This window comes from Balaenoptera musculus, chromosome 2 (genome assembly GCF_009873245.2).
Source record: "Balaenoptera musculus isolate JJ_BM4_2016_0621 chromosome 2, mBalMus1.pri.v3, whole genome shotgun sequence".
Taxonomy (NCBI): Eukaryota; Metazoa; Chordata; class Mammalia; order Artiodactyla; family Balaenopteridae; genus Balaenoptera; species Balaenoptera musculus.
In genome coordinates this window covers 88,070,932-88,092,965 of record NC_045786.1, presented here as the reverse complement: position 1 = coordinate 88,092,965, position 22,034 = coordinate 88,070,932, and the positions used below count along the sequence as shown (strand labels likewise).

The following is a 22,034-nucleotide window of genomic DNA, read 5'->3' as shown; positions in this document are numbered from 1 at the left end:
CTCTCCCTTTACCTGGGCTTCCCTATTCCCTGAGACATAACAATATTGACATTTGGCTGACTAATAACCCTACAATGACCTCTAAGTGTTCAAGTGAAAGGAAGAGTCACATGTCTCTCACCTCAAATCAAAAGCTAGAAATGATTAAGCTTGGTGAGGAAGGCATGTCAAAAGCCAAGATAGGCCAAAAGCTAGGCCTCTTGTGCCAGTTAGCCAAGTTGTGAATGCAAAGAATATGTTCTTGAAGGAAGTTAAAAGTGCTACTCCAATAAGCATGTGAATAGTAAGAAAGTGAAACAGCCTTATTGCTGATAATGGAGAAAGCTCTAGTGCTCTGGATAGAAGATCAAACCAGCTACAACGTTCCCTTAAGTCAAAGCCTAATCTAGAGCAAGGCCCTAATTCTCTTCCTATGAAGGCTTACAGAGGTGAGGAAGCTGCAGAAGAAAAGTTTGAATCTAGCCGAAGTTGATTCATGAGGTTTAAGGAACCATCTCCATAACATAAAATTCAAGGTGAAGTAGCGAGTGCTGATGTAGAAGATGCAGCAAGTTATCCACAAGATCTAGCTAAGATCAGTGGTGAAGGTGACTACACTAAACAACAGATTCTCAATGTAGATAAAACAGCCTTATATTGGAAGAAGATGCCATCTAGAACTTTCATAGCTAGAGAGGAGTAGTCAATGGCTGGCTTCTAAGCTTCAAAGGCCAGGCTGACTCTCTTGCTAAGGGCTAATGCAACTGATAACTTTAAGTTGAAGCCAATGCTCATTTACCATTCTGAAAATCCTAGGGCCCTTAAGATTTACATTAAATCTACTCTGCCTGTGTTCTATAAACAAAGCCTAGATGACAACACATCTGTTGACAACATGGTTTACTGAATATTTTAAGTCCACTGTTGAGACCTACTGCTCAGAAAAAGATTCCTTTCAAAATATCATTGACAATTCATCTGATCACTCAAGAACTCTGATCGAGATGTACAATGAGATTCATGCTGTTTTCATGCCTGCTAACATGACATCCATTCTGCAGCCCATGGATCAAGGAGTAATTTCAACTTTCAAGTCTTACCATTTAAGAAATACATTTTGTAAGGCTATAGCTGCCTTTGATAGTGATTCCTCTGATGGATCTGGGCAAAGTAGATTGAAAGCCTTCTGGAAAGGATTCACCATTCTAGATACCATTAAGAACATTCATGATTCGCAGGAAGAGGTCAAAATATCAACATACACAGGAGTTTGGGAGAAGTTGATTCCAACCTGCATGGATGACTTTGAGGGGTTCAAAACTTCAGTGGAGGAAGTACCTGCAGATGTGGTGGAAACAGCAAGAGAACTAGAATCGGAAGTGGAGCCTAAAGATGTGACTGAATTGCTGCAATCTCATGATGAAACTTTAATAGATGAAGAGTTGCTTGTTATGGATGAGGAAAAAAGTGGTTTCTTGAGATAAAATCTACTCCTGGTGAAGATGCTGTAAAGAGTGTTGATATGACAACAAAGGCTTTAGAATATTACATAAAATTAGTTGATAAAGCATTGGCAAGGTTTGAGAGGACTGACTCCAATTTTGAAAGAAGTTCTACTGTGGGTAAAATGCTATCAAACAGCATTGCATTCTAAAGAGAAATCATTCATGAAAGGAAGAGTCAATCGATGCAGAAAACTTCATTGTTGTCTTATTCTAAGAAACTGCCATAGCCACCCCAGCCTTCAGCAACCACCACCCTGATCAGCTGTCAACATCAAGGCAAGACTCTCCACTAGCAAAAAGATTGCCACTCGCTGAAGGCTCAGATGATGGTTAGCATATTTTAGCAATAAAGTATTTTTTAACTAAGGTATGTGCATTTTTTAGACACCATGTTATTGCACATGTAATAGACTACAGTAATAACTTTTATATGCACTGGAAAACCAAAAATTTTGTGTTACTCACTTTACTGTGATATTCACTTTATTGTGGTGGTATGGAACCCAACCTGCAACATCTCCAAGGTATGTCTGTATATAACATTTTTTCACCAAAGAACATGAGCAGGAATGTTCTTAACAACACTATTTATAATAGCTCCACACTGGTAATTACCTAAAAGTCTATCAACAGTAGAATGGAGAAATAAATTATGGTATATTTACACAATGGATACTATACAGCAACGAGGATGAATAGACCACAACTATATAGAACAATATGAATAAATTTCATAAATATAATGTTGACCAAAGAAGCCAACAACAAAAGAGTATATATTGCATGGCTGCATTTATATAAAATTCAAAAACAGGCAAAACTAATGTATAGTGTTGGAAGTCAGGATGGGGGTCAACCTTGATGAGGGATAGTGACTTGAAGCAGGCATATGGGGAGCTTCTGGGATGCTGAAAATGTTTCTTGATTGGGGTGATGATTACACAGATGTGTTCATTTTGTAAAAAGTTATTGAGCTGTACACTTATGATTGTGCATTTTTCTGTATAAATGTTATTTCTGTAATGTGTTTTTTAAAAAGGATGGGTGGAGGGCCTGGATGATATTATGTCGGTGATATTATGCCATTGACTGAGGAATCTTGACTGATCTTCCAGTTCTTTGCATATGACTTCCAGAAAACAAAAAAACCCAAAAAGGTAATAACTAGTAGAACAGAAGTTGGAAGTAAAACTTTCAACTGAAACATAGAGAAAGTGGGTGGAAGAAGTGATGTACAATGAAATACATTTCTTTGATTGAGTACTCTTTCTTCTTCTGCCTTGGTTCTCTATTAAAGTTTAATAATGTTGGGAGTAGTAATAAACTATGATGTTAGATAACAATGAATTTATTGATCACTTTCAAAGAAGAGATTATGGTGCTTTTACTCTGACTGCACCAATTCTCAGCTCCTTTAGGAATAGAGCCCACTATCCTGGAATGCTGAAATGGGCAATAAGAAAGAAAAACTCATTTTAGCTGTTCTTTTCCAAAGGTATCTTCCAACCCCTCCGTCAACATTGACCCAGACAACTACGTTGAAGTGAATGATTTCATCACTCAGATACCCTCTAAAGCGCAGATACAAGATATTACTACGGAGTTACACTGCCCACTGTGTAATGATTGGTTTCGTGATCCACTGATGCTAAGCTGTGGCCACAACTTCTGTCAGTCTTGTATCCAAAACTTTTGGAAGCAGCAAGCAAAAGAAACATTCTGTCCTGAGTGTAAGATGCTATGTCAATACAGCAACTGTACATTTAACCTTGTACTGGAGAAGCTGGTAGAGAAGATTAAGAAGCTACCCCTACTCAAGGGCCATCCACAGTGCCCAGAGCATGGAGAGAACCTGAAACTATTCAGTAAGCCAGACGGGAAACTGATATGCTTTCAATGCAAAGATGCTCGATTGTCTGTGGGGCAGTCCAAAGAATTCCTGCAGATCTCTGATGCTGTGTGTTTCTTCACGGTGGGTGAGCCCTGGGTCTTGAGCAATCTTGAGCAATTCCTTAGTAAGGCTGGGAAAAATCTTTTTTTGGACTTCTTCTCTCTTCCAATACCACCCCTTTATTCAGATGATTACTAGAAAGCTCAGAGTGCTCAGAAAATACAACATATCTTGCAAAGTTCTTTTTCTATAGTTGCCAATTATAGGAAAGCAGTGAAGGAGCTCTGGTCTACTCCCTCAGTCAATCAAATATTTACCCAAACCCTGCCACGACAGCATTCTACTAGACACTGTACAGAATATGGACATATAAGATACTGCTTTTGTTATAAAAGTCTTGAAATTTAGTCAAGTTTAAAATGAATAAAACCACCAAAGCAATATAAGATAGTCTACTGTTGTGAGCTAAATTTTTGTCACATTTGTAATTCACAAGTGTTTAGAATTTCAGAGTAGATTAGAGAAAACTGAAATAGTCAGGAGAGGCATGGTGAAAGAAAGTTTGAAGTGGAAAATTATTTGAATTTGGATGGGCAGAAGGAAGAAATGAGTGTTTTAAGTGAGAACAATGCAAGTAAAAGTATAGATAGTGAGAACAGTGTAACTAGAGTAGAAAATATATAGAGCTCTGTTATCTTCTTCAAACCCCTGAAGTTAGCTAATAAGAGGATAAAACTAAGTTTTTCTGCTGCTTGTAATTTTCTTCACAATTTCTGGAAGAGACAGGAATTACGATACAGGGTAAAGGAGACTTTTGTAGCAAGAGCTTGCTTTTTTTTCCCCTGACACCCTGGGGCTTTGGGGGAGATGTCCCTTATGGCCCTTTATCTCTCAATTACCATGGGTTAATTCTATATGGTATTCCCAGGAGGAGCTTACCATCCATCAGGGTCAACTGGAGGCAACCCTGAAGGAACTTCAGTCCCTGAGGAACAGGCAGAAAGATGCTATTGCTGCTCACAAGGTGAGGAGCAGGGTAGAGGGGTTATGAGATACAACCGGAATATACCCTCCTTGTAACTTCAGCTACGTGGGTGGAAAGGTACCTTTACATACCAGGCACCTTTGAACCAAGGTCTCTCAGATTGCTGGCTTTTCTCATCTGATTTGATCTTTCCTAGCTTCCCTAAAACTAAATAAAACTATTGCTTATACTTTCAACTTCACAGGAGCTTAATGGTTAAGAGACTTGGCAAATCAGTTCCTAGGTTGGGGGAATAAACTGGGAGTTCTGTTTCTTCATTAATTATTCTATAGAGGGGTGTCTTCTCTGGCATTTGGCATCTGGAAGAAGAAATATGTACAATGAGGGAAAGAAGAAGGATAGATGGAAATGATGTCTCAAGAGGATCTTGTTCTTGTTGTAAGAGCTCCTAGTTCAGCTATTACAGTCAACATTCATTCATTCAACAAATATTTATTGAGTGGGTCAGGTATTATACTAGACACTATATTCCTACCATGGTGGGAGATAGATGTTAATTAAACAATCCCACCAATAACAATAAAACAACAACTGTGGTAACTACTATAAATGAAAATATAGGGTATATTAGAGCATATAAATGGAGAACCTAATCTAGACTGGGTGTTCTTTGAAGAAGCCACTTATTAAAAATTGAGAATTGAAAGGATAAGTGTTATCCTTAGCCAAGTGAACTGGGTGAGGTGAATATGAAGGAAATTGCCTGGAAAATGTTCTGTGAAGAGGAAAGAGCATACGGAAAATTTCTGAGACAGGAAGTTAGTTGCTATGTTAAACAGAGAGAAGGCCAATTAAGCTGGATCCGGGTAAGCAAGATGAGACTGAAAAGGCAGATATGGGGCCAATCATGTAGGCCCTTGTAGATAATGTTAGGAATTTTGAACTTCATCCTGTGAATAATGAGAAGTCATTAAAGGGTTTAAATAGGACATGGCTTCATCTCATTTTGAAAGCATCAGTCTGGTGGCTGTGTGGAGTATGGATTGGAGAAAGACAATGACAAGGATAATGGTTAGCAGAGGGCTGTGGCAGTGATCCCAGAGAATGATGATGGCTTGGACTAGAAAGGCAGTAGAGATCAAAAGAAATAAATAGCTTCAGCATATGCTTTGGAAATAAAAATTACCTGCATGTGGTGATTGATTAGATGTGAGAGGTGAGTGATGATATCAAATAGACAGTTGGATATAGGAATCTGGAGCTCAGAAGTTGCTCTAGGATGAAAATAAGAAGTCAGCATATAGATTGTATTTAAAGTTGTGAGAGGAGAGGCTATTACCTAGAAAGAGAGTGTAGAATGAGAAGGGGAAAGAGCCCAGGGCAGAATATCAAATAATCTAATATTTAGAGCTTGGTTAGAGGAGACAGAACCAACAAATAAGACTGAGAGATAGTGGTGAAATAGGTAAAAGGAAAAATGGAAAAGTCTGACCTAGAGGATAGTGAGAGTTAAGACTATTTTAAGAGTGCAATTATAATGACTGACCATAGAATGTAAGCTGGATAATAGGGGACATGAAGAGAGAAAAGTTGATGAATGGAAATGAAGGGGTCAATGAACAGGAAGTTTCAATGAGACCCAATAATTGTTGCAATAGGGGTACCTGAGTAAGTGAGCATAAAAAGCAATTTTAGAGATGGTACAATTGCTGGGGATGATAAAATCCTCAATGTGACTAAAAGAACGAGTAGATAAAGGTAAAAATCACTAGAAATGATGATGAGGAACTGAGAAGCCAGGATGCCAGATGGCATACCCATGAGAATGTTGAGGTCACCTAAGAAAAGAGATGCCAGTGTAGCAGTTATCAATTTCAGTGCTTCAGACATTGCCCATCTCTTGCTTCTTCTACATTGTCCTGGCAGCAGGAATGGCATCTCCCCCAGTTCTGATTTCTTAAAAAAGGACAGTTCTTCCAGCCTCATATGGACCCAGTCTAACAGCATCACTTGGTAGATATTGGTTTGTACTTCTGGATAAAAGGGAATTATCATTCATTTAAAAATGTTTGATTAACCCCATGGTCTTATTTAATATGGCATTGGTTCCCACCTCAGTACTGTAATAGGAACCTAGGATGACTTTTGACTATTTCGTGCTGAACTATTAAACTAGCTGGGAAAGACAGAGTAAGTCTCCCAAAGGGCTCCTTTTAGTACAGTTGAATGTTGATACTCAGCCATTTGCATGCATTTTCCTGTTATAGTATTTCCCAAGTGTGTGAGTGTTAGTGGTGTGGGCCCCCATCCCCAAGTGTTAATCTCAGTAATTACCATTGTGATAATCATGGAGTTTTCCAGAAAAACAAGCTACATCTGCAGCAACACATCTCCTTGGAGTTTCTAAAGCTGCATCAGTTCCTGCACAGCAAAGAAAAGGACGCTTTAAATGAGCTCCGAGAAGAGGGGAAAGCCTTGAATGAGGAGATGGAGCTGAATCTGAGCCACATTCAAGAACAGTGCCTCCTAGCCAAGGAGATGTTGGTGAGCATCCAGGCACGGATGGAACAGCAGAACTCCTTCGACTTTCTCAAAGTGAGACTCCATACCAACATGACTATGGGTACAATAGAGGGGGAAAGAGGGTTGGAAAGGATGTAGAAGCAGATTTTCCCCTCCAGGAGGGTAAAAAAACTGCTGTAGTGCTTTTAAGATTCCTTGGGAGAAAAGCAGGAGGCTGCTTTTACCTTATACTCAGTTTTAAGCTTTACTTCCACACTCTTAGAAAAGAAGATAATAAAATGCCATGAAAACCAGCATGTTTTAATATTTCTCCATAAAGAAATTTGAAGCTTTATTTCTCAAAAGTAAGAATGTTGCCACCTAAGTTGTATCTTTTACTGGCTCTCAGCAATCATAAATTGACCTGTTTGAAAAGCTGTTGGTCAATTTCTGCTTCCTCAGGCTTCACCTCTAAAGTGGCATTGGTTACTACCTCAGTGCTCAGAAAGCTTAATTAGCCAGAGTAAGGAAAAGTGGCCTTGGGGTTGGAATACCTATTTTGTTTTTCTCCTGAGACTATGTGGCAGTGTAGGTAAAAACAGCTTAACCTTAATTTCTTTCTTGTTCCCTGTAAAAGCGAACTCTAGAAAATCAGAGCAAAGTAAGCCAGTTTATCCTGGGATAGATGAAGGATGAAGATCAGAAAAGGCATATGGAGGATGAGAGGAGTTGGTGGCAATGGGATAGGGACCATCTGCATAGGAGCGCAGTTTTGACCATCAAATTCTGGTGGTGGCCTGTATGACCAAAGAAATTTCTGGAGCTGATGAACAGGCATCTAACCTTTCTATTTCTCCTTTCCTCTCCTAGGACATCACACCTCTCTTGGATAGGTAAGTGTTTCCGTGTGGTATTAATACCCTTCCTTCAGTCCCTGGAGGAGGTCTAAGAATAAATGATTTATGTCCCCTGCAGCTTGGAGCAAGGAATGAGGGTGCTGACACCCAGAGAGCTTATCTCCAGAAAGCTGAACCCAGGCCTGTTCAGAGGTCCCATCCAGTATATGATGTGGAGGGAAATGCAGTCCACTCTCTCTCCAGGTATCAGTGGATAGTAGTTATTTGTTCCTGGGGCTCTCACTTTATGTTTCATCTGTGGGACGTCTTCTGTGGCCCTAAATAGTACGTTAGCGTCTGGACAGAGGGAGGGGTGAAGTTTAGCCAAAAGAAGGCTAGTTGGTACGACTGAATTTCTTCTCTTACCGTCATCTAAGAATTTATGACTTTGTACTGGTAAACAGAGTCTGATGTCCGAATTACTTCTCAGCCTACGATTTTGTTGGATTGTTCTATCAAATGTGACAACCAATATTTTAATGTTTTTCTAAAACAGTTATATAAGTCCCTAAGGCATCTCTGCCCTGGAGGAGGAGGTTACTGTACATACTCATCATGTGTATGAATACAGTTCCTCTTGTGCTTGATGTTCGTAACATGGAGTATCTCATCTTAGGAGACTGCTTAGAGATCTTAAGTGCTTCAAAAGAAAACCAATTATTGCAATAGATGTGCCTAATAAGAACACTAAGTTTTTGTCATCCTGCAGATACCAAAAAACTGAGCAGGACAAAAGAACACAAATGACATTTCAAGAACATAAAATAAAGTTCTAAATAAAAATCGTTACAGAAATAAAGCTCTAAATAAAGTTTTTTCTGGACTTCATATAGACTCATTATTATTTGTAGTTACTGATTTAATGAAAATCACAAATCTATCCTTGTTAATTTTTCCAGGTAACTGACACTGAAAAAAATCAGTACTGAGGTATAATTAACACAGAATAAAATTCACCAATTGTAAAGTACAACTTGATGAGTTTGACAAATGTGTACACTTATGTAAACATCTCCAAAATCAAGATATAGAAAATTTCTGTCATCCCAGCAAGTTCCCGCATACCCCTTTGCAGTCAATCCTTTTCTTCTAGCCTCAGCCACTGACACTCACTGATCTACTTTATTTCACTTTAGTTGTCTTTTCTAAAATCTCATATAAGTGGAACCATACATTATGTAGTCATTTCTGTTTGGCTTTTTTCACTTAGCAAAATGCTTTTTGAGATTCACCTATGTTGTTGCATGTATCAATCACTGTATTTTATGGATACATCACAATTTGCTTAGTCATTCACCAACTGATGGACATTTGGGTAGTTTCTAGTTTATGGCTAGTATGAATAAACTTGCCTGAACATTTGTTTACAAATCTTTGTGTTTCAATTTCTTTAGGGTAAATATCTAGTGACGGGATTGCTAGGTTGTATGTTAGGTATATGCTTAACTATAAGAAACTATCACATTTTTTTCTTAAGTGGTGGTACCATCTTAATTGCCACCTCCAGTGGATGAGAGTCCCAGTTTCTCCAAATCCTTGCTAAAACTTGATAATGTCGATCTTTTTGATTTTTTTTAACTCCATCAAAAAAGATACTTTATTGAAGTTCCCAAAACAAATTTGAGAAGTTATGCTGGGTTTAAATTGAAAAAGGCCAAGTTAAAATATGGAAATAAAGTTTTCATTTGGTGGAAGCTGAAACTAATGTATACATTCTAATCAAAGATCTATCCCATGTGACATTTTTCAAGTTTTTAAGAGTCTACCAGGCCAAACCCTTCACTGCCTTTACTGCTTTTGCTTTGCTTTCCCCCTTTTCTTTCTTTCATTTTGCCTTCAGCTTTTTTTCCCCCCCCCCTTTGGCCTCTGGTTCATCCATATGGAGTACTGTCCACGCTGATCTAGAAGACTCTTTTTGTTTCTCTTAATATCAATCTCCATTTTTATGTCATTTTTTTCATCTTTCACTACATATTGGGTTTTCTCTTGATAATGTTTGGATACCACCACAGTTTTATTTTACCTTATTTTTTTGAAAGATATATTTCCTCATATAGAATTCTGGGTTAATGGACTTCTTTTCACTAATATAAAAAGTCACTCCATTGTTTTCTCACTTGTATAGTTTCTGATGAGATGTCTATTATCATTTTTATATTCATTTCTCTGTATGTACTATCTCTTTTCTCCTTGTAAGATTTACTTTTTTTGTCACTTGTTTCCACCAGTTTGATTATGCTGGGTCTTGGTGTGTTTTCTTTTTATTTATTTAGTTTGTGGTTCATTGAGTTTCTTGGCTCAATGGGTTTATTGTTTTCACCAAGTTTGTGAAAATGTCAGCTATTATTTCTTCAAGAGTTTTTTTTACCTATCCACCTTTTCTTCTCTCCTTCTGGAACTCTAATTTTACATATGTTAGACCACCTAAAATTGTCTCACTTGTCATTGATGTTCAGCATTTGTTAGCCTTTTTTCTTTCTGTGCTTCATTCTGAATAGCTTCTATTGCTATTCAAGTTCTCTCATCTTTTCATCTGCACTGTCTAATCTTCTGTTAATCCTGTACAAGATGTTTTTCATTTCAGATACATTTCATTTCTTCAAAAAGTTGGGTCTTTTTATATCTTCAGTTTCTCTCCTTACCATGTTCTTGTTTCATCTACATTCTCATGCAAATGGAAGATATATATAATAGCTGTTTTAATGTCTTTGTCTGCTAATTCCACCACTATTGTAATTTCTAACATGTTGTTATTGCTTGAGTTTTCTTGAGACTGTAGGTCATATTTTCCTGCTGCTTTGCATGGCTGGTATTTTTTAAAATTTTTAATTGACTTAATTTTTTTAGAATACTTTTAGATTTACAGAAAAATTGAAAAGATAGTACAGAGAGTTCTTGTATACCTCATTCCTAGTTTATATTATTATTATCTTATATTTAGTGTGATACATGATTTATAATTAATGAATCAATACTAATACATTACTATTAACTAAAGTCAATAGTTTCTTTAGATTTCCTTGTTTTTTTACCTACTGTCATTTTTCTATTCCAGGATCCCATCTAAGGTTCCACATTACATTTAGTTGTCATGTTTCTTTAAGCTCTTCTTGGCTGTGACAGTTTCTCAGACTTTCCTTGTTTTTTGATGACTTTGACAGTTTTGAGGAATACTGGTCACGTATTTTGTAGGATGCCACATTATTGCAATTTGTCTGATGATTTTCTCATGATAAGACCAGCGTTATGAGTTATTGAGAGGAAGACCACAGAGTTAAAGTGCCATTTTCATCACATCATATCAAGCATACATACTGTCAACATAATTTACGACTGTTGATGTTGGCTTTCATCACCTAGCTGAGGTAGTGTTTGTCAAGTTTCTCCACTGTAAGGTTATTCCCCCCTCCCTTTTCCATACTGTATACTTTGGAAGCAAGTTACTATGTGCAGCCCACACTTAAGGAGTGGGTAGTTATGCTCCCTCCTCCTTGAGGGTGGAGTATCTACATAAATTATTTGGAATTCTGCATGGGAGATTTGTCTCTTCTGGCTGTCAAACATGATCAGTTTTACACCACTATTTGCTGAATTTTGTTGTAATCCTTTAAGCTCTATGGATTTAACTTTGGCATTTAGTGAAGTTATTTGAAATAACTTTGTTCCTTTTGACACTCTAAGCTTTGCTGAGCCTTTAAGCTTTGTTAGAGTGGTTCAAGAGCAGCCTTTAATCTAGGGTTAACTTTGCCAATTTTCTAAGGTATTAACCTTCTGAGTACTCTGTCTGATGTTCTACATACTATAACATTTTTCCATTCTGGCTGACAGGATTGAAAACTATTCCCAGTCTTGTGTGAGCTCTAGAAATTATTAGGCCTACTGCTTTCTGGAGATTTTCTCTCTGGACTTAATGAGTTTCACTGCACGCATGTGGCAATATTCAGCCACAGCCTTGAGGGAATCCCTTTGTAGATGTTTGAAAGTCTATGTACAGCTCCCTCCTCTGTGTTACTCTACCCTGCAAATTCTAGCTGTCTCAGGATCACAGTGTTTTTCTTCTTGTATTCTTTGCCTGTAAAATCAAATTTCACTTTTAGCAATCATTTAAAGCACAAACTGATTTTTTTCTTTTTGGTATAATTTTACATTTAAGAAAATCAAATGGGATTTATTTAATAGATGGCTATTTTAATAATAATGCACCATGGTCAAACCTTGGTAAAATATACTTTATATTCCTTATTTCTAGGCCTTTGCTTATTCTGCAGATTCATATTTTCTTCTTTCCTGCCTTATAAATGATGCTGTTGCTTTAGGATAGGGGCTGATACTTTTTCTGTAAAGGGTCAGACAGTAAATATTTTAGGCTTTGTGGGCTGTTTGGTCTTTGTTGAAAGTACTTAACTATGCCACTGCAGTGAAAAAGCAACCATGGACAATATGGCTATTCATGTATTCCAGTGTAGGGAATTGTTTAACTTAAAATATTTTAATATATTTCCTTTAGTTTTGTGTGTATTAGTAAAATATCACCAAAGTTCACTCATTCATTCAACACACTCTTCTAGAGGGCCTACTACATGCTAAGCATTAAGTTGGGCTCCAAGGATATGGAAATAAAAGACACAGTTTCTGCTCCTCAGGAAAGGCTAGAAGACCAAGTTAGAGTCTGTAGCAACCCTCTAGGTGAAAAATTATTAAGATGTAAGCCAGAGGCATGGGAATGGGAATGGAAAAGAAAGAATAGATTCTGGAGGCAGAATTCCTGGAGCTGAAATATACAGGACAGTAACTGGTGGTAAGGGATAGAGAAAGGTGATGTCAAGGATGGAAATACAGGAGATGCAGATTTTGGAGGGTGCTGATGAGTTCAGTTTTGGCCATGTTGTGTTGACCTACACGACAACTAAGTGAATATATTCAAATGGGTAATTATTCTAACTGGAGCTTAGGAGGGAGGCCAGGGCTGGAATAATCAATATAGAGTCGGGGTAGCTGAAGCTATTCATGTAAATGAGATTTCCTAAGGAAACTGAGAACATACAGTCAAAGAGAGAGCATGTTATAGAGAATAACAACAGATGAAGGTCAATGAAGCCTCAGAAGAGACGGAGGAATTCTGGCAACAGAAATAAAAGAAAAACCAGGAAATGAAGTCCACATGGAATCTAAAACAAAGAGACTGTCAAAGAGAAGGGAATGGTCATTCACGCCAAATGCGAAGATCAATTTAGAAAATGACTGGAAAAGAGATATTTTAAACAACAACTGGTGACTTTGGCAAGGCCAATTTCAAAAGAGTGGAATGAGTAGAAGTTATTGTGTAGGGTTCAGGAGTAATTTGGAATGAGGCAGTAATGAAGTGAATAGATCACTCATTTGAGAAGTTTCACTAAGAAGGGAAGATGTATGAATGGAAAACATGCTGAAGGGAAGCAGCCTGTAGAAAGGCAGAAATCAACAGTATAAGAAAGGGAATAATTGGTGGAAGTAGGGAAGAGTGAGAGCTACAGCAGAGAGAGGTATTGACTTTCCACAGTTTCCTCTGAAACTGGAGAGGAGATAAAGATGGTAGAAGTGAACAATTCTGTGGGGTGGGGTTTGCAGTATGAGTGGGAAGAATTGAGGGATTCCTATAAGATGTACTGTAGCTTCTCTGTGAAACAGGAGATGAAGTCTTCTGCCTGGGAGTGAGGAGGGAAGTGGTGGAATAGGGGTTTGAGGTGGGAGTTGAAGGTTTGAAATTGCTGTTGTGAGGAATTGGAGAGGATTTGATTTGGGAAATATAAGAGTTCTGGGCAGTGCTGATGGCCAAGCATAGAGTGGAAATAATGAATTTGTAGTGGTACCTGTATGCACAATTTTGTGATTTTCCTCCTGCAATGGTCAGGAATTGGGGTGTTAATTTGAATAGTTGAATAAATCCAAGGTTGGAGAGTTGCATGGCAGATGCTGCAGAAATAGCGTAAGAGGATATAAGTGTTGAGGCTACTGGCAACAAAGCTATCACTGCTAACTGTTTAGGGAAGGATTTTAAGCCAGGAAGCAAAGAGAGATAATAAAGAGAGATAGGGGACTAGAGATGTTAATGAAGTCAAGTAATGGTTGTAGGGAGAGATGAGGGTGAGAAAGCTCAAAAAATAAAGAGTATGGCATATCTGAATTGAAGATTTTAGAGAATGAATAGTTCCTGATGACTACAAGATCCAGAATATAGTCATTGACATGGACAGCTTAGATGTAACGGAGTCAAAAGTCACCAGCAGTAAAGTCAAGGACATGCAAGAATAGAAGAGTAGCTATATCTAAAAGATAGTAAAATCACTTGAGATGATGGGCTGGATTTGGGGTAGAGAAGTAAGGTTAACCCAAAGTGCAGGGGGTATAACTAGGAACTTTGTACATAATAGCATCAAATAGAGATAGAGGGAAATATGAAATGGAATGACAAGAGCCTCAAATGAACAGTGATTTTTTTACATGAGGATGAGAGGTAGAGTATGGGTCTGGAAGTAGCAGTGGTGGCAACCTGATCTCTGGCATCTGAATTTAGAAAATGAGTAGCCTCATGAACTTCTGGAAGCTGTTTTTTAGTTAGTTAGTTTGTTTTTTGGAAGAACCAGCCAGATTTATGTTAAATTAAGGAGGTGATGAGAAAATTCTGTAAACTGAGGATGCAGGAGAGATAATTAGGGAGGTAGTTCTAAAGGGCAGAGTGGAAAGGGTTGGGTGGGAACAGTGGAAGGATGGGTGAAGGCAGAGTAGGTAAAGAACAGAAGGGTGGGGATAAAAGTACAGTAGAGAATAAATCATTAGAGGAGTCTACAGTCTGGGCGTTTATGCCAAGGATAACAGGAATATGAAGCATGGTGAAATTAATTAGTGTCAAGGTTTCAAATGGAACTCTAATTGAAGTTTGTTTATTTGTTTAACAAATAGTTACTTGAATACCTAGGAACAGTTCAAAATTTTGAAGATATATGAGGAAACAAAACAGATATGGTCCCTGCCCTTCTAGAGACTACACTCCAACGGAAGAGACAATGAACAAGTAAATAATTTCACATAGTGGTAACTATTGTGAAGAAAACAAAGCATGGTATACTCAGTAAATAATTATTCATGAGAGAAAATAAAGCAAGATAAGAGAACAAACAGTGATAGACAGATGAACATGCTATTTTAGATAGAATGGCCAGAGAAAACCTCTCTGAGCAAACAGTCCCCTCTCCCTATGTTTTACTGTGGACATTTCTAAACATACTGAAAAGTTTATAGACTTTTACAATGAACACTCCTACACCTACCTAGATTCTATCATTAACATTTTATTGAACTTGCATGAATAAAGGCCTGAATGATGTGAAGGAGTGAACATATGGGGAAAGAGTGTTTAGGGACAAGGTTAGAAAGTGTAAAGTCTCTGAAGTAGGAATGAGCTTAGTATGTTCAAGGAAGAGCCAAAAGGCAAAGGTGGTTGGACCAAACTAAATGGGGCGAAGGGGTGGTAAGTGGTGGGAAATGAGGTCAGAGAAGTGGGTAAATCATGTATGTCTTGTTTGCTCTGTAAGGACTCTGGATTTTACCTTGGGTGATGGGAAGCATAAGAGCATTTTGAGTAGGAGAACTGGATGATCTCATTCGTGTTATGGGCAGAATAGGCTGCAAAAAGGCAAGAGTGGAAACAGAACAGTTAAAAAGCTATTGCAGTAGTTCCAAGCCAGTGGTATTTGTGGAAGTTATCTGTCTATATATTCTGAGTAGGCTCAGAATATATTTTAAATGTGGAGCTGACAGAACTTACTGTTGGATTGAACATGGCATAAGAAGAAAGCGGATGCAAAGCTGACTCCCAGGAACCCTCAAAGCCAGGGCCAGCTGAGCTAGCTGGAGGTGTCAGAGGTTTGGTGATGAGAGCAGACTGCGGTTCTTAAAAGGCTGGCAGGAATTCTTTATGATACCTCCAAAGAAATCCTAGTTCTCACACTGGAAAAAGTAACAACCCAAAGTGGATGAGGATCTGTGTGAGAGAGAAGATTCAGCCTATATGGGAAATTTTCAGGATTCTTCAAAGCCTCTTGTTAGAAAGAAAATATCCTTGGGATGATGGAAAAGATTCAGGCTTTTCTGAGAAGAGAGAGATAGACTGGATTGATCTTGCTTCCAAGTATAAGTAAATCCATTAACAACAAATGTATGCATATTTGTATCTGTGTCCATGATGTGAACACACAATAGTTTTTGTGTTTCCTGTACCAAATTTTGTGCCAAGGTTCAATGATCTCACATCTAGAATTTGTCACCTTCTTGCTGATATGCTTCCAATCTCTCTTCATTTAGAAATTCTTTTTTATACTGCTGCCCATTGATTTGTCTAAACCAATACTTGTCAAATTACCTGTGATAAAGGACCAGTTTTTAAAACTGATATGTTTGTAGAATATGATATAAATTAATTACTTGAAAAAGTGGAATTAAAATAACAAAGTGCAAGCCCAGTTTTTTAACAAAATCAACTGACAAAATTACTCTGTCAGAATTCTATGAAAGTTTCTAAGAGCTTACTCTCAATTCTGTACTATCCTGTCACAGACTGGCAATTACACAGTTTGTGAACCACATTCTGATTATCAGTGGCATCAACCATTCCAGACCTCAAAAGTTCCAGGGTCTATTAAACCAAATGTAAACTTATCACCATTGTCCTCTAAATTCTGTGCCAGTTAGCTCAGTCTCACCTGCTTCTAACGGGCAAGCCCTTATCTTCTCTCTCATGCAAGCTACTGTTTTTCACTCATTCCTTTTTTGCTTTTTTTTACCCAAAGCATCCTGATACATCTCATAGATGTTACATCAAAACTAAAATGCTTATTGCCCTTAGAAAGCTTTCCTAGGACCCACTTACCTAATCTTTACCCTTTCAGCATTTGTATTTTCTTATATTTATTAGTACAGATTTATCTTATTTGCATTTTTTATTAGAGTATAATAATTGCTTCAGAGTAAAGTCTGATTTTTACCACAAATATAAAAATGTCTAGAATATAGCCACATGGATATCAAAACAATATAAAGTATATAAGTAATTACCTGCCTGTCTAAGAGTATATGGCATGGGGAGATAAAGCACTGGTGTCTATGTAAATACTATCTATGGGAACCTGCATTCATCCCTTTTCCCCCATGCCCTGCTTTCTCTTATTTTCTTACTAGGCCTGTCTCCATTAACTCTGGACCCTAAAACTGCTCACCCAAATCTAGTGCTCTCCAAAAACCGAACAAGTGTATGGCATGGTGACATTAAGCAGGTAATGCCTGATGATCCAGAGAGGTTTGACTCAAGTGTGGCTGTGCTGGGCTCAAAAGGCTTCACATCTGGAAGGTGGTACTGGGAAGTAGAAGTAGCAAAGAAGACAAAATGGACAGTTGGAGTCGTCAGAGAATCCATCCTTCGGAAGGGCAGCTGTCCTCTAACTCCTGAGCAAGGATTCTGGCTTTTAAGGCTACGGAACCAAACTGATCTAAAGGCTCTGGATTTGCCTTCCTGTAGTCTGAAACTGACTAACAACCTCAACAAGGTGGGCATATACCTGGATTATGAGGGAGGGCAGGTATCCTTCTACAATGCTAAAACTATGACCCACATTTACACCTTCAGTAGCACCTTCATGGAGAAACTTTATCCCTACTTCTGCCCTTGCCTTAATGATGGTGGAGAGAATAAAGAACCATTGCATATCTTACATCCACAGTAATTTGTCATACTATTGTAGAAATTCAGAGCATTATTAAAGAGGTATTGAAATCGTTTACCAGTCTCACTGGTTTCCCTTCCCAAGTTATGGGGAACTCTGGAATAATGAAAAGAGGATTCACAAATTGAATTCTGTTCTCACTGTTCTAAGTGGATTTCACTGGAGCTTTTCAAGATGTCATTCTAACTCTCTGGGGTCAACTATGACACAGGAGCCATTCTCATTAGCATGATCATCATCCTATTGTAACTGGAGCAAAATGCAGCTTGAGTTTGTGATGCTCAGGAACCCTTTTCAAACGTGCTCAGAAATTCTATCATACTGTCCTTATTCTCCAACATAATGACTCAATAGATTAATTTTTAGATGTGTGCTCTTCTTCCTATTTAATTATCTTTTAATATACATTTTGCAACACATTTATTTTCTGGAACTTGTTACTGTAATTAAAAAAAAAAAACTGTTCCAGAAAAAAACTGTTCTGGGCTAGTTTATAATCTTGTCTTGAATTCTCTCAAGATACTTTTTAGTCCAGCGAATCTCTGACTCTTTCTCAGTCCCTTTTTCTTGCTTTACCTACCTATGGAGCACTTGTTTTTCTGTATTCAAATACATTTAAGTATTTCCATTTACTTTTGACTATATCCTTTTAGTCATTCCTGCCTATAATTTAAATACTCGTATATTTCATCTTGTCCTCTCCAATATATTCATCCTCTAGCTTGTTCCTTCTTTCTAAGCCTAAACTTCTTAGGCTTATTGATCTCAGCAGTACCCTTGATGAACCATCCCTATTTCCTTTCCTTTGGAAGTCCCATCTAACTGGGCTTCATGCTCTATATCTGACAGGTTTTTTGGGAAAGATGGGGGGCAGGGGTGCAGTACTTAGGACCTGCAGCATGGCCCTCTAAAATTACAATTAGCACAGCTCTTTGGGCAGGATAAAAGCCCTCTATCCTATCTGTCATAGTGGAAAGGATACATACAACTACAGGTAATATTCGTATAGTGTTGGTATATACAATATACATACATTTATAGCTGCTGATTTGGGCAAACAGCCATGACATGTTATGGCTACATTTAAGAAATTACCTTTTTTAAAAAAAAATGAATTCATTTTAACTGGAATGTAATAAGGACCTATTTTGTGCCTGGAGCCTTGCTAGATGTTTCAAAGGATATAAAAGAAGCATAAAAAGAAAAAGAAAGGTTCATCTAGGGGGATATAAAAGAAATTCGGGTGCCTGGACCCCACCTAAGACCAATTAAATAAAAATCTCTAGCAGATGGGGGCCTAGGCATTTGTAGTTTGTAAAAGCTTACTAACGTGTGGCTAGGGTAGGGAACCACTGAACTAAAGGAACATGATTTCTCTCCTTTTATAATCTTTAAAAAAAATTCAAACGTAGAGGAAAAATTACATATTTATATGATAAACTCCCATATACTCTCCACCTACATTACCAATTATTAACATTTTGCTACATTTTCTTAGTCTCTCTCCCCCGCATCCACCCCATATGATTTTGTGTGTGAGTATAATTATTACTAATGTTATTTTTGCTGAACTACTTTAGATTAAGTTGTAGGCATTATAATTCTTATTCCTAAATACATCAGCAAGTATCTTCTAAGAACCAAGGTATTCTCTTACATAATCACAGCACTAAACTATCAAATTCAGAAAATTTAACATCAACACAATACTACTTACTAGCTAATATATAGTCCATATAAATAAGTAAATAATTCTAATGGTGGGATTTTAGGCACTGTAAAATTTCAAGTAATGTAACAAAGAATTTGGGAGAAAGAAGAGGGTCTAGCTAAGTCATATACAGAATTCTAGATAATTGATATCTAAAGTCTGTCCTTGGGGACAGACAAGTGCTACAGAGTTCAAAGAAAGGGGAGGTCAACATTCATCAGAATAGGAGAAAATTCTAAGGAAAAGATTGATTAAGTTGGACATAATGAAAGATGAGTAGCAATGAATATAAATTCTAATCTAGATTTGGAAAATATACTTCTTAAAAATGAATGTTTTGTAGTGATGGTTGCATAGCTATATATATATACTAGAAATAAATGGACTGTAAACTTATAATGGGCAACTTTTTGAGATGTAAATTATACCACAATAAAGCTGTGTTTAAAAAAAGGGAAAGAAAAAATGAATGTTTTATTCAGATCACCAAGGGAATTAGAACAGGCCACAGGTGTATACATATTTTCCACTATCTGTAGGAGTCAACCTTAATACCTTTTCTGATATACTACCTCAGCTCTCCAGTAGTTGTCTTAACACAGATGACACAAATTTTCCCACAGTTTTCCCAGATAATTGGTTATTTTTATAATTGGTTATTCTATACTGAGTAATTTGAACAATCCCTCTACTTGGAACTCAGACTATAATTAAAGGCAGGAATTCGGGACTTCCCTGGTGGCGTGGTGGTTAAGAATCCGCCTGCCAGTGCAGGGGACATGGGTCCGATCCCTGGTCCAGGAAGATCCCACATGCCGCGGAACAACTGAGCCTGTGCACCACAACTACTGAGCCTGCGCTCTAGAGCCCGTGAACCACAAGCCCCCGCTCGCCGCAACTAGAGAAAGCCCACGCGCAGCAAAGAAGACCCAACGCAGCTGTAAATAAATAAATAAATAAAATAACATTTTAAAAAAGGCAGGAATTCTTCTAACGAGTATGAATTATGAAACACCAATATGGGATTTCCCTGCTAGAAATAGACTCTGAATAGTATTCACTAAGAAGCATGACTGGGGCTATCTTATATACTGTTTTCTTTCAGGCCACAGGAGATGAGGCTGATAGTAACCAAAAAATGAAGTAGGGCTTCCCTGGTGGTGCAGTGGTTGAGAATCTGCCTGCCAATGCAGGGGACACGGGTTCGAGCCCTGGTCTGGGAAGATCCCACATGCCGCGGAGCAACTGGGCCCCTGAGCCATAACTACTGAGCCTGCACGTCTGGAGCTTGTGCTCCACAACAAGAGAGGCCGCGACAGTGAGAGGCCCGCGCACCGCGATGAAGAGTGGCCCCCGCTCGCTGCAGCTAGAGAAAGCCCTCGCACAGAAACGAAGACCCAACACAGCCAAATAAATAAGTAAATAAATAGCATTCCCTTAAAAAAAAAAAAAATGAAGTAGAGGATATAGAGGCCCCAGTCAGTGTGTTGGGATTAACTGCGGTGAGAACCTCAAAAGGAAAATGCCTTGTAAAATACATTCAGAAGCATGTATGCAATGTATATGTACAGTTTGGAGAATAATACGAAGAAACAAACACTCATTAATTCACCATCTAGCTTTGGAAATAGAACAGTATCAAAACCTTTGAAGGCCCCTGTGTATCTCTCCCAGCCCTGAGGTAATCACTATTCTACATTTTGTGTCTGGATTTTTCTTTTTTGCAAATAATTCATAGGTATGTTTTTCCAACAAATGTATTGTTTAGTTTTTTCTATTCTACATATGTACGTATTCCTAGAAAGTATAGTTTCATTACGTCTGTTCTTTCAACTTTAAATGAATGGAATCATGTTGTACGCCTTCCTTTGCTTTTTTAAAATTCAAACTTAAAAAAAAATAAAAAATAAAAAAATAAAATAAATAAATAAATAAAATTCAAACTTATGTTGTATTCCAGTGTATGAAAATTCAACAATTTAAACATCCAAACTACTGTTAATAGGTAAGTAGTTGTTTCTAGTTGTTTTATTTTTTTAATTGTTGCTGTTGCTATTGCTAAAAGCAACAATGTTGCCATAAACATTATTGGATATGTGACCTGGTAAATGGGAGCAAGAATTCTCTAGGTTTACACCTGATAAGCACTGGTACACAGGGTATGCACATCTTCAAGTAAGTAATGCTGAACAGTTGGTCAACTCTATTGTGCCAATTTACACTGCCACCAGCAGTGGGAGTTCCCATTAATCTATGTCTTTGCCAAGTCAGTTTTTATCAGTAAGGTGGGTACACATAATGGTATCTCCTGGTTTTAGTTTGCATTTCCCTAATTACCACTGTGGTTGAGCATCTTTTCATAATTTTATTAACCATTTAAGTTTCCTCTTCTGTGAAATGCCTATACAGATGTTTGCCCAATTTTGCATCAGATTGTCTCTTATTGATTCATAGGGTTACTTATATGTTCTGGATACCAATCCTTTGTTGGTTATTTGCACTGCAAATATCTTCTCCTATGGCTTAATACTTGTGCCTCATTTACAAAAAAATCCTTCTCAGAGGTCAGAGAGATATTCTCCTGTGTTTTATTCTACATGTTTTAAAGTTCTGCCTTTTATATTTCAATGCTTAATTGTTCAATCAACTAAAAGTAACAAGTATAAATTTGCATGCACCTAACAACATAATTTCAATGTAGATAAAGCAGTAATTAACAATAAATTAATAAATCTACAAACAACTTAGGAGATTTTTAACATGCCTCTCTCGGTAATTGATAGAAGAATCAGACAATATGATTAACAAAC

The 22,034-nt window shown here is 37.6% G+C and overlaps 1 protein-coding gene across 1 annotated transcript; it reads left to right on the top strand.

The window, feature by feature from the left end:
• Positions 1 to 2,043: 2,043 nt before the first annotated feature.
• On the top strand, positions 2,044 to 17,513 carry TRIM69 (tripartite motif containing 69). The gene is made up of 7 exons (XM_036842006.1): positions 2,044 to 2,091; positions 2,980 to 3,456; positions 4,304 to 4,399; positions 6,722 to 6,955; positions 7,733 to 7,755; positions 7,838 to 7,962; positions 16,972 to 17,513. The coding sequence occupies exons 1-7, from the start codon at positions 2,044 to 2,046 to the stop codon at positions 17,511 to 17,513; spliced, it is 1,545 nt and encodes a 514-aa protein (XP_036697901.1).
• The last annotated feature ends 4,521 nt before the right edge of the window (positions 17,514 to 22,034 follow it).

What these genes read in the sequence shown, in the direction of transcription:
- TRIM69 (XM_036842006.1), top strand. Translation starts at nt 2,044, where the DNA reads ATGAGCAGGAATGTTCTTAACAACACTATTTATAATAGCTCCACACTG. An exon ending in TTTATAATAGCTCCACACTG is followed by an intron (nt 2,092 to 2,979) that starts GTAATTACCTAA and finishes TCTTTTCCAAAG; the next exon opens with GTATCTTCCAACCCCTCCGT. An exon ending in ATGCTGTGTGTTTCTTCACG is followed by an intron (nt 3,457 to 4,303) that starts GTGGGTGAGCCC and finishes TGGTATTCCCAG; the next exon opens with GAGGAGCTTACCATCCATCA.